The 13,481-nt window shown below is 40.4% G+C and overlaps 2 protein-coding genes across 6 annotated transcripts in view; both read right to left on the bottom strand.

Annotated features, from left to right (window-relative positions):
- KIF16B (kinesin family member 16B) overlaps positions 1 to 13,481 on the bottom strand; it is a 183,976-nt gene that overhangs the window by 56,599 nt on the left and 113,896 nt on the right. For 4 of the 5 annotated variants that reach the window (XM_063125353.1, XM_063125354.1, XM_063125352.1 and 1 more), the window contains one exon: positions 12,794 to 12,844. In XM_063125353.1, the coding sequence (XP_062981423.1) occupies positions 12,794 to 12,844 (51 nt within the window). Of the gene's footprint in view, positions 1 to 11,713; positions 11,950 to 12,793; positions 12,845 to 13,481 lie in introns of those variants that run through there. The other variant, XM_063125356.1, reaches the window with a different exon arrangement.
- On the bottom strand, positions 8,462 to 11,731 carry LOC134398114 (uncharacterized). Its single transcript, XM_063125358.1, has 2 exons — positions 11,476 to 11,731; positions 8,462 to 8,844 (listed from the first exon to the last, which is right to left on the bottom strand). Exons 1-2 carry the CDS (start codon positions 11,729 to 11,731, stop codon positions 8,477 to 8,479), a joined length of 624 nt encoding a protein of 207 aa, XP_062981428.1. The 3' UTR covers positions 8,462 to 8,476.

The following is a 13,481-nucleotide window of genomic DNA, read 5'->3' on the forward strand; positions in this document are numbered from 1 at the left end:
TATTCAACAACCAATCATAGCTTGTGAACAAGGAATGTAACCATTTAGCTCTTAATAAAATCAGGACGGGGCGACCTGTTTGGGATGCCTTATCTTCATGCAGTTGGACTCCTTGCCAGTTATTTACCACACCTTTAAAATTTCCTTTTTTAAATACTCCCACCCATCCTGCACTCCTTTTCTCATTAGGCTCCCTTGCCACAGGACCTTACTTATTATAGTTCTGAGTTTATTAAAATCAGCTTTCCTAAAATCCAGAGTACGTGTATGGCTATGCTCGACTTTTGTCTCCTTCATAATCAAGAATTCAAGTATGATGTGGTCACTTTCCCCCAGAGTTCCCGTAACTGCCACTTTATTCACTAAGTCATCCCTATTGGTCAATAACAAGTCAAGGATTGCCGATCCTCTAGTTCCTTCCACCACTTTCTGTAGGAGAAAGTTATCACCTATACAAGTCAGGAATTTCTTGGAAGGGCCGCTTTTGGCAGTAATGGTCTCCCAACAGATATCAGGGTAACTGAAGTCCCCCATCACTACTACATCACACTTCCTTGAAACACTGGCAATTTGTTTCTCAAAAGTTTCGTCCTCTTCTTCTCCTTGATTGGGTGGTCGATTATCATATTCTTTTTATTCCTAGCCCCATTTATTTTAATCCAGACGCTCTCGACGGGGCTCCCAGTCTCATCCGCCTGTATTTCTGTGCAGGGATAGGTATTTTTAACATATAGTGCAACTCCACCTCCCTTTCTCTTTCTTCTGTTCTTTTTGAACAAGTTATATCCTTCAATTGCTATATTCCAGTCATGGGAGTCATCCCACCAAGTTTCAGTTATACCTATCAAGTCATATTTGCCTTCATGTAATAAGAGTTCAAGTTCATTCTGTTTGTTTTCCATGCTCTGGGCATTAGTATATAGACATCTAAGATCATGTGTTTTATAGTCTGGCTTTGTTCCTACCTTGTTGCAGACACTATTTTGGGACACTGTTGGAGCTGTTCTCTGTACTGTGGTGCATTGGCCTTCATCCATTGTTGCCTCAAAATTTACGTCTCCCACCCCCGTAAGATTCAGTTTAAAGCCCTCCTGATGAAGTTCTTCATGCTGTGGCCAAACTCATTCTTTCCAGCCCTTGTGAGGTGCAACCCATCCCTTGCCAGCAGTCCATGTTCCAAGTAGCGTAGCCCGTGGTCCCAGAATCCAAAACTCTCACGACGGCACCACCTTCGAAGCCAGTCGTTCATCCGGAGTATTTTTCTTTCCCTTTCTAATCCTCTTCCAAGAACCGGGAGGATGGATGAGAAAACTACCTGGGCCCCAAAGTTCTTCAGTTTCCTTCCCAGAACTTCAAAGTCTGAAATGATTTCTTCGTAGCTCTGCTTGGCGACATCATTTGTTCCCACATGGATGAGAAGAAAGGGGTATGTGTCCGTGGGCTTTATGAGCTTCGGTAACCCTTCAGTCACATCTCTAATCTGTGCTCCAGGGAGACAGCACACCTGGCGAGTCCATGGGTCTTCACGACATACTTGGGTTTCAATCGCACGCAGCAGGGAGTCTCCCACAATGACTACTCTTCTCTTCTTCTTGGTTGACCTACCTTCTGCCTCTTGGTCACTGTTGCATGGTGTCTCCCGTACTTCCTCCTCTGCAAACTGTCCTTCAGTCTCATTCTCCAGAAGCTGAAAGCGGTTGCTTAACTCCAATGGCTCCACCGGTGCAGAACGCCCTCTAATTCCTCCTCTCCTAACTGTCACTCTTTTCCAGGGAGTTTCCTCTTCATTGGCTTTCCTCCCCTCAGCATACTCCACTTCTGCTTCAGCTGGCTGTTGTTCTTCAATCTCATGTGCTTCTTGTTGCTGTTGCAGTTCCACCGTTCGGTCTAAGAACTCCTCGACTTCTCTTATTCCTTGGAGGGTGGACACTCGCTGCTCAAGTCCTCTCACTTTTTCTTCCAAAAGTGCCACCAGCTTGCACTTGTTGCAGGTATACGCCATGTTGAGCTCAGGCAGAAACACGAACATTGCACACCCTTTGCAGGTCACCACCTCTAGGGACTCCTTTCCATCCATACTATCTATTTCTGCTTTGGTTTTTTTCCTTTTTGGTTATAGTGGAATTGCCTTTGCTTTGTTGTGTCCTCTCTGAAGATACACAACTATATGAGGATGTCTTAAGGGAAAGTAAGATCTTTTGTGGGGGGGTTTTGTTGTTTTTTTGGTGGTGGTTTTGTGGGGGGTTTTCTCTTTATGTTTTTCTTTGTTTTTCCCACCTCTTTTTTATTTATTTTTTATTTTATTCTATTTTATTTTATTTATTTATTTTTAGAGGCCTCCCCTGCCGAACTCCCCCTGTCAAACTCCTGTTTGCGCTTCCTGTTTGCTCGCTCCCTGGGAATCTGGCTTACTTTTCTAGCTCCTACTTGAGCTGGGCCAGCTGCTCTTCCCTGCTTCTGCTTAGCTCCAAGTCAGGAACCAGAATGAGGGCACTGAAAGGCCAACAACAATCAACAGCAATTAGGCACTGATTGCTGAGTCCAACTGACAATCAGGCCACTCCCCGTTGTCTAGATTAGCATCCAGTACTAACAGCTTGCCAAAATTAGATGTCACTGACATGTTTATAGCTCTCTAGAACAGGTTCACCAGATGTGTAACATAACGTAGTACAAGGATATAATTTATTGTCTTCATGTAAAGACAATCTTGAAACTGAGTCATCAGAGGGAGTATGATATTCCACTGTTCCATTACCTGTGACATCAGCAACAGCCCTAGCAAGTCTTTTAGTATTCAAGAAGCCATGTCAGTTGCAGTTCAATAAGCACTTTAGCACTACAGCTTTATTGAGTGATGTAATTTAAGTTATCAAGTCAATACCGGTTCTTCTAAGAGCTTATCATTGTAAACATGAGAATTCTGAAAGTTCTTGATATTCACGCATTGGCAACTTCCCTAGAAAGATATGGGATGGGTCACTTAGGCTTCAGGTAAATGTTGATCTGCAAGAGATTGATGATGGGAGTAATTATAGGCAACATAATTTCAGATGTTGTGATTTTGGATTACCCTAGCTGTTGTACAGAACAGACCTCATTCCTGATGAGGACTTCAAATCTAACAAATACAGGCTGGACAAAGTATGACAAAAAAAAATAACACGAATGCAGGCAAGGGAATGTTAACATAGCAAACAGGAAAAAAAATAGTGAGAAAACTCTCAGCAGACGTAGGCCCTTTCTACACCTAAGGATTATCCCAGGAAAATGGAGGGATCATCCCTGCCTGCTACCGGGATCCCCTGTGTGACGCTTCATGGATTCAAGGATCATAGAATCATAGAATAGTAGAGTTGGAAGGGGCCTACAAGGCCATCGAGTCCAACCCCCTGCTCAATGCAGGAATCCACGTAAAGAATCCCTGACAGATGGTTGTCCAGCTGCCTCTTGAATGCCTCTAGTGTGGGAGAGCCCACAACCTCTCTAGGTAACTGATTCCATTGTCGTACTGCTCTAACAGTCAGGAAGATTTTCCTGATGTCCAGCTGGAATCTGACTTCCTTTAACTTGAGCCTGTTATTCCGTGTCCTGCACTTTGGGAGGATCGAAAAGAGATCCTGGCCCTCCTCTGTGTGACAACCTTTTAAGTATTTGAAGAGTGCTATCATATCTTGTATACTACACATACAAGATTATATTAAGGCCTATGCAATGGGGCAGGGGAGTGGGGAGCAGGACAGTGCAGTTTCAGAAGGGCCTTATACATGCAGAAGTATACCAGAGATGCCAACTAGCCTTTGAGGCAGAGGGAGATTTACCACAATAATTTTACCACAGACGGAGATTTACCACAAATTCTACTTTTTCCCCTTGCAAATCAAGTACACTGAACCAACAAAAGAAATTTGACATAGCACCGAATGGGGGGTTGGAATGCATGGTAGGGTGAGCTTATTCGTGTATTGTTCTCTCTGGGTTTGAGACTGTTTGCTAGTAGTTTTCCCAATTTAAAATACTGTAGCCTTTGCTAAAACCAAAGAAATGTGTCTAAGTAATAAATGTATGCAGCCATGGGTAAAAGATCTTAAAAGCTGAAATTTTTGAGGAACTGAAATATATGCAATATTTTCTTATCAAGTTTAAATTTACTTGAACATTTTAAGAAAATAAGTTTTATGCATGATGTGCAGCATGAGCCTATGCATGCTTACTGAGAAGTAAATCAGCGTTTATTGGAATGTATTCTCTAGTAAGTGTGTCTTAAGAATACAGCCCTTAGTAGATAAAATTATATATGCCTTAATTATATATATATATATATATATATATATATATATATATATATATATGCCTTATATATATAGTTATATGCCTTAATTTTATTCAAAAACTGCAAATATATGAAATGGAGCTGCAATTCCCTTCTATACCTAAGTATATCTTAGTTTTAACTATTTGGGAAAATTGGGGGGGGGGGGAACCAAAAAACTGAAAACGAACCATTACGTTTGCAGCAGTCAAAAAGCTCTTAGAAACAATGGGGTTGTTCTGATGAACTGCCAAACCATGGTTTGGTCTTAAGAAAATGAGCTCTAAGGAGCCTTCAGCCTGTGTGCTCCGTCCTCACTCAATCCTCCCCTTCCTGCAAACCAATAACAGAATTTTCTAATTTCAACATGCAATCTAAAACTTGCTCTCGCAATGCCAAACTCTGTTTTTATGTTATGTCTAAACAGTCCCAGTGTTACCCTCCCCCTCTGATTAAACCTAATAAAAGGGCACAGAATTCCTGGACTTCATCACTGGGGTCCTTCATCATTTGGATGTGCCATTGCTTTGAATTCTGGAATGTCTTCCCTTAGAGGTGGGGGAGCTATGTGCAGTATTCTCCAGTGCCCTTTACGTGTGAGTTACTTCTTTGAGTACAATAGATCGATGGTACGGTTTTATTTTGTTTTTAAAGTGTCCTTTGCTTCCCAGTATTGCCTCTTTTAAATTTCCCTTTTTAAATAAGCTTTGACCTGACTCACACATAATGCTATTTGTTTGCCCTATTCTGCGTTTGTCTTACACATTATCAAACAAACAATGCTTGCCCCCCCCCCCCGCCCACTCAATTCCTCAATTGTTTGTTTCCCTCCTCCTTCATCTGCTCCCTCCCTGTTTCCCAAATGTTTCTTTAGTGCTGTAGTGCTGGCATGTAGAGCGGCTGGATTTTTTTTAACCACTCTTGCCCATTGTCTCTGTATCTGGTGAAAGCCACCCATGAACAACACATGGTTCTGGGTTCACATGCAATGACAACCCATGGTTTAAGCAACCCCGAGTGCACAACTCAACAACAAACCATAGGTTCTCTTTCTGTATTGTTCATGGTGAACAAACCATGGATTGTTAGTGTGGCTGAGTTTGCACATTACAACAATCCAGAATTCAACAACCCAGGTGGTAAAAGAGTGCATGGTTTCTTTCACTTGATGGAGAAGACAGAAGAATACAAGGCAAGTGAGAAGAGAAAAAAACACAGAGACTGTGTTGTAAAGAGACCTTTCCACAATGTTGCAGGAGTGATATGTTTGGCAGACTGCCAAACTGCTCTCTTAGACCAAATATTTTAAAAATGTGGAAACATTTAAAGTCTTAAGTGAGTTACTTCTGCAGGAAGGAAAATACAGAACCCCTACCCACAATTTCTCTATCCCCACTTGCCATACCTTCTCATGCCTAGTCCAAATTTTCTGATGTTACTTAGAAGTTATTCCAAAAGTATTTTGTGAAGTAATATGCTAATTGGATGGAGGCAGTGTTTGAGGAGGAAAGAAATGATGGTAAATAACCAGGAAGACAATGAGCAGCATTATCAGCTGATGTGATTTTTACAGAAACAAATTAAAGAGATATATGGATATCTACATTTGCAGTATGAGTTTTTAATTGTATTTAAGCAAATAAAAAGTTACAAAATGAAGATTTCATCTAATCATTTTGTGCTACCCTTTCCAGTAAAATGCTACCTTTCCCAGTAAAACTGAATGAATGCCTTCTTTCTTTAATGCCATTATTATGACTTCAATTTATTAAATTATTGTTTAATGACACATTTAATAGTATGAACATAGGGGTGTTTTTTGAGAACACAATACGGAAATTAATTAATTCATTTCATAAAACGTTTTCTCTTTACTATACATACATATATGTGAGTGTGCATTGTTTTCAGAGCAAACATAACTGCTTGTTCTAATAACTATCTCTTTCACGGCAGTTTCATTCTCAAGGTGGCTTTTGAGCTTACTAGCAACAGGTTCTAATACAAAACTACATAATAACTGAAAAGTAGATCACATGTGGTGGGGGGGTTGCCTCCAAATACACCTCAGGATTTACTATTCACACATTAAAGAAGCAAACTACGTATTTACAATTTCAAATAACTTGCGAAGCAACCCAAATAATATGGAAGAAAAGAATCCTAGCAATTACAATTCATGTACCAGTGAAGGGGAATGGAGCAAGTAGTACTAAGAAGTACTAACTGCAGCAAGAAGAGGACACCACTGCCTCGTAATTATACCTGCAGACAAGCTGCTGCTTTCAAATTAAGTCTTTCCTGGATAACGGTGGGAAGATAAATATCCATCTAGGTCTATGATTCACAGATTCATCTACCACTGATAGTTGTTACATCTCGAATCTAAAGCCATGCCTTCCCAATCATTGAAGTGCTCTGAATTAAAATTACCTAATGTACAAACACAAACAGTATTTCCCCCCTCTGAAATAGTTGCATCTCTGAGAAGTCTAGTAATTTTGTTCCAACCTTAAAGAACAAATACTTAAAACTGGTACTTTACACCAACATTTGGGAATAATTCTCAGATACATCTTGGATAAAGCAAAGATGAGTTGGAAATTTCAGGCATGACAATTTTCGTCTGAATGCAACCCTTTCTTTATGTGTCTCATCCAAAGGACATTTAGACAAACACACACACAGTTTATTTGCATAACTGCTTTCTGAGTGCTGGATTTTAAGATTATTTTGCTTGAACTTAAAAGTCTAAAAAGGACTCAGATTTACTGTCCTGTCAAATGCAACAGCAGCCTAATGGCATCTTCATTTGAACTGAAAGTCAATTTCCAGGTATATGATGGGGTGCTAGAGTAAACACAACAAAAGGATGAAACAGAACTCAGTTGGGTATTTATCTCTCTTTGAGAAGTGCAAGACAAACTACTGGCTGCATCACATCCAACCTTACTTGACTTAGAAAATACAAGCTCAACTTCTAGTAGATTCTCTTTTTCTGGGACAACAACACACTTGAGTTCACTTAAACAATGCAGCTGAATTCTGTCAAACTGCGACTGGTCAGCTAAAGAATGAAAATTTCTAGGTATTTGGCAGAAGGCACTATCTTCCCGCACAAAACCTATATGTGTATTAGTGAGGACTAGTGATCTGATTTCACTCTCTAGTTTCACTGTCGTATACAGCAATAACTGAATTTCTCCTAAAGGGTTTTTTGTTGATTTCCATGTTTTCATGGAGCAAGTAAAGCAGATCGGCTAAATTGGCCTCAAAACTGCATGACAGGTGCACACCACTTTCAAAAGCTAAGTCAGTGACTGCTGAAGTCCAATCAACTGAAAGTTTTAATAGATCTCCTTGCAAGAGTGGGTGATTTAAGCAAGTGTACTCGGATGATGAAATCACAATGCTAAGTAAGTCATGGCATATTCTTTGCGAGAAGTATTTGTTAAAGGTAAATAATTCCACTGCATTATCTTCATTGGAACACAATAGTCTGATGGTCCAGCATAACCAATTTGGATTTCTCTTAATGTAGTGATTGGAAGAACATGAAAAATTTCCAGAGAGTCCTCAATGCTTTCTAGTTGATTGGTTGATTGAATAAGAGCATATAAGACAGAACAGAGTAAAAGCAAACATCCAGGCTGTGGTCCAGGATTTTTATAGTTTCCTACAGCAATCCAGTATATTCCTTTTAGTTCATCTGTTTTGGCAGACATTTCTGGCAAGATAGAGGTCGCATATTGCAACAGTTCATCCCAAGGAAGTAGCTGCAATTTCAGAAGCCCATCTGAGAAATACACAAAATTTTGCCTAACCACGAGGCTAGTTTTTAGTTTTTCATTTCTGCAACAGTTACTAGATTCCTCAGCACAATCCACTGTACACATATCAACTGAAATTTTTGAGGGCAAAAAGTCCATGGTGTTTGCTTTTTCCAAAGTGCTTCCTGAGTTGATGTTAGCATTTATTTATTATTTATTTATTTATTACACTTATATACCGCTCCCATAGCCAGGGCTCTCTGGGTGGTTTACAGAAATACTAAAATTGAGATAAAAACAAGTATACAAAATTTAAAACTCTAAAACACAGAACATACACACAGAAAGCATTAAAAACCGTTAAAAAACATACACACATAAAGCATCAGGAGAGTCATTCACCTTCATACCTAAAAACAGATTTAACTGCATTTTTTTTAACAAATGGGAAGCTCTTAATACATGATACTGCTTGTGAATACTTCTCATTTTCGTCACAAAGACTGACTAGTTTAGAAAACCAGCTACTCTGAAACACATGACGACTGGTATCACTGTAAATACTGCAAAATTTGCTGAAGACATGTCCCAGGCCATAACTGTATTTTGTTCCCAAATGTGACTCTAGTGAATAACTTTGACTAGCATTTGTAGTACTTTCATCCAACTGCTGGTTTGGAATCTGCTCATAAATGTGGAGCATTTTGTTACAATATTTTCTGAGAGAGAGAAAAGTGTTGTAAGTACTAGAGGTGTGCTCCGGTCTGATTAGAATCGGAGAATCAGAAGCGAATTGGCCTGCTCCGCCTTGCCCAGAGGTGGAGTAGAAGCAGACCGGGGACCCATAGAAGCACGGCAAAGAGAAGCGCCCATAGGCGGAGCGCTCCGATCGCCATTTTGAAAAATTTCGCCCATAGGATTGCATTGCGGAAAAGAAAAGGGGACAACCGTGTTGTTTTTTAAGCTATCTTTCTGAAAATTCTTGTGCTTAGAGAGTCGTGGCTGGGGGTCATTTTGAGCCTACTCTCAGCTCTCTGCGTGCTGCAGTTCGCTTGCTAGAATTTTTTGAAAAAATATGTTAAAAAAACGCGAAAAGGTACCTTTTCGAAGTGCTGAGGGGCAGAGTCAACTCCCGGTCATGATCACATGATCCCAAAGTTGGAGGAGGGGATAGGCAAAATGGGTAACTTGGGATCCTGGGAAACTTCTCTTTCTTAGTCTGAATGGACTTTTCCCAGTGTTTTTTAAAACAGTAGCCCCACCAAATGCACAAACACAACCTGAAATCATATACTAAGCAAATAAATAACAGATAGGAAACACAGCACTGCTACCCACCATAACCTTGGGGAACAACTGAATAGATGTGGTGCAAAGGGATGAGGTCCCTTAGGGCATGTGGATGTGCCCTATGCTGAAGCTAATGCCTGTCATGAGTTGAAATAACAGGTAGCTTCTTGGCATAGAAGCAGCTGAGCTAATGCCTTTCATGAGTTGAAGTGAAAGGTTACTTCTTAATCCCCCTCCCCCTGGGCATGTCCACTTCCCTCTTACTGGTAAAAGACAGACATAGCCTTTAAAAAAAATTCTTCATGTTGTTTATTCAGCAGCACTTCTGCTTTTAATTCCACCCCTCCTTTATTTATTTATTTATTCCATTTTACACCCCATAGCCCAAGCTCTCCTGGCTTTTCCACTTCAGTGAAGTCAGGCAGGCTTTCATTGTGGTTCAACCCCTTATTGCTGTTGTTGTTATTATTATTGCTATTAATATTAATTAGTACTGCTATTATTAACATTATTATTTTGTTGTTTAGTAATGGCTGTGATCACAGTGCAGTCAATCAACTCTGACGCAAGGATCACAAAGCTTTACTCTTATCCTCCTAGCCTCCTAGAAGTTATTAGATGCAAAAAAAAAGGCATCTCTCTGTGCTGCTCCCACGTCACAGGGATGGTTTGCATTACTGGCTTTGAAATTATCCTTGGCTCACTTCCTTATGCCCCCAGAAATGTCTGCTGCCTGCCTGCCTTCCCTCCCTCCTCCCCTGCCCGCCTCGCAGGGATGGTTTGTGTCATGCTTTGACTCAGGGGAGAAGTCCTTCCTGCGCTCACTTAGACTTTTGGAAGTTCCAAATCAATTTTTCAAGTGTGGAAGAAGATTCATATAGGTTTATCTCTACTCCCCAATTCATGGCATGTTGGGATTTCCTTTGAAATGGCCCCATTGAGCTGTCTGCAGCTTTAAATCCCTGAGACACTGGGGTGTCCGATTTTCATAAATTCCCCCAAAATCAGGGGATGATGGGATTGGCTTGAGTCTCGGCATACATGTGTATCCATGGATAATCTATCATGGTGCCGAGTTTGAGGATTCTAACGTGAAAATTGACAGAGATATCGAAAGGGGTGTGAATTGGGGTTATGGGTGGTGCGTTAGAGGTTAGAGCCCCGCAAAAAATCAGGGGATGATGGGATTTGCTTGAGTCTTGCCATGAATGTGGATCTAGATGGCATCTGTGAGGGTGCCCGCTTCAATTTTTTTTATCTGTCAAAATGTGGGAGAACACTCTATGTCTGCAAATGGGGTGTCCGATTTTCATAAATTCCCCAAAAATCAGGGGATGATGGGATTGGCTTGAGGCTTGGCAAGCATGGATAATCATGGTGCCGAGTTTGAGGTTTTACTTTCTAACGTGAAAATTGATGGAGATATAGAAAAGGGGTGTTTAAATTGCGGGTAGGGGTGCTACGTTGGAGGTTAAAGCCCCCCCCCAAATCAGGGGATGATGGAATCTGCTTGAAACTTGCCATGAATGCGGATGTGCCTGCTTCCAAGTTTTTTTATGTGTCAAAATGTCGGAGAACAGTCCATGTCTGCAAATGGGGTGTCCGATTTTCATAAATTCCCCTAACATCAGGGGATGATGGGATTGGCTTGAGTCTTGGCATGCATGTGTATCCCTAGATAAGCTATCATGGTGCCAAGTTTGAGGTTTCTAACATGAAAATTGATGGAGATATCGAAAGGGGTGTGAATTGGGGTTATGGGGTATCATAAATCATAAATTCCCCCAAAATTAGGGGATGATGGGATTGGCTTGAGTCTTAGCATGGGTGTGTATACGTCCATGAGGTATCATGGTGCCAAACTTGAGGTTTCTAACTTTAACAGAAAAAAAGTTGTAGACTTTTTTGGATTTCAATGCAAGCCTATGGGGGGGGGGGGGAAGCGGAGCTCCAATCCGGATCTGGAGCTCCGCAGCGGAGCGGAGCGGACTATAGGCATAGCAGGGCGGAGCGAAGCGGCCCAATCCGCAAATTGCGGATCTGGAAGAGAAGCGGATCGGGGGGTCCGTGCACACCCCTAGTAAGTACTAGACTGATGTTTAGTAGAGGCTAAAGGTTTTGAAGCAGGCATATGGCAAGCATGAAAAGAACCAGAGTCTGTTTCCAAGCTTCTGTATTCCCAAGAAGGATCAGGTAGGCTTGTGTCACCAGAACGATGAAGCACTGCTGTTTTATCTGACAAATAAATCATTCCACGTCCATCAAGAGTTTGAGGAAGAGGATCTGTAGAATATTTAGAGCAAGTTCTCTTGCTCTTAATGACTTTGAACTGATTAGAGTCACATTCATTACTGCACATCCAGTTGATGGATTCCTGTTCGGTCTTCTTTTATTTGTAGCTTCTTGAGTCATGGATAGCTACAGAATTCTCTTCCAATAAGGATTAAATGTGGCTATGCTTCTGTCCTGCTTATTGATGACAGCTATTTTTGTATCTTCACCAATCAGGTTATAACATTGGCTGTCATCCTTAGATAGAGTGAAAACCCCGTAAAGGGGGAACCCAGGCTGTATTTTCTGAAGTCAAAAACACAAAAACAAGAAACACAAACAAGAGGTGCCTTTGTGCGCTTAACAGGAAAGCTGTTTTGATTCAATTTTTTAGATAAGAATTTAGTTGTGCTGTGCAACTTTGAATTAAATAGCATCCAAACCAAATTAAAGGAGATCAGACCCAAAAGGAAAAGCCACAGTTTTTCTTTGCCACCTTGCATATAGAACAATATCCATTTCACACAGTGATGATCAACCCACATTTCTAAGTCAATGCAGAAGTCCTATTGATTTTATAAATCAAGATCTATATCCCCAATTCCCCCAAAACAAGCATCTTTAAAATAATAATCAGAATTCACTGAAAAGCTTCTATTTAAACATTCTTCATTTGGAATACAACAATGAAAGAGTATTTGTAAAACACACACACACATATATACTATTATGACAATTAAAGACTCAGCAGTTTGCATGCACTATTTCCACATTGTGCTCTGAATATTTGGAAAGCTGAACCTTAGTTTATCTTACTGACTAGAAAAGCATGCCCTGTCATACCACTAACGGGACAGAATATCAGTATAGCTGGATTGTAACCAAGTGTTTCTAATCATAAACTTCATCTCTATCTTGCAGATATTTGAAAGGGATACTGTTGCAGCATCAAAATATTAATAAAACATTACCACTATCACATCCACCCAAATCTTTACCACAGCAGATTTAATTTTGTCTTTTCCCATTGGCCATTAATCTTGATCGAATACAGAATTATAATTATGCTGCGAAATGTTAAGAAATTTAATTAGAGAGCATGCCATAATTTAAGCTTAGCACTTTTTCAAGCTGACAAGCTATAACTTACCTCATACTTCAACTTACGCTGAACAGAACCATTATGAAATTTCTCGTTATCCTGGAAAGCAAAGCAAAGATATAGCTCAAAATGTTTGATTCTCTAAAAAGGGGAACAAAACTTTATAACAACAAATGACCTAATTCAGCTAGGTCCGTTTTAGACTTAAAGTGGTACAAAATGAGCTTAAATTCAAATAGAAGTGGCAAATAGAAAATAGCCACCAGTGGTTATTTCTGGTAACTAATAAAAGGACATCAAGATAGTTTTATTCTTTTATTACTGCCTTTCTGCAAAACAACAACACCAAGGTGGTATACAGCAAGTATGGTTTATTAAAAGATTCACTTTTAAATTTCCAACAGCTGTTCACACACATCTGCAAATTAGGTATTTTGATGCCACTAAAGGGCATTTTTTCATTATCTAAACAAAGGCAAAATCATGAACTTCCCTTTACCAGCCCTGGCATTCAGCATGTGTATGGCAGAGCATGGAAGCACCATGCACCGAAATGAGCCATCTCCAACCCTGCTGCCAGTCTGTGACTCTGACGCAGCGCTACTGACATCAACACCCTGTCACCTGATCAGCTGGCAGTTGGGCAGGAGAGGCTAGCTGAGAGATAAGGCAAGGAGTGCAGAAGGGATAAAGAGGAGAGTGTCAGGTGAGAAATTATATCTCTGCATCTTTTCCT

This window comes from Elgaria multicarinata, chromosome 4, assembly GCF_023053635.1.
Source record: "Elgaria multicarinata webbii isolate HBS135686 ecotype San Diego chromosome 4, rElgMul1.1.pri, whole genome shotgun sequence".
In the NCBI taxonomy this organism is placed as follows: Eukaryota; Metazoa; Chordata; class Lepidosauria; order Squamata; family Anguidae; genus Elgaria; species Elgaria multicarinata.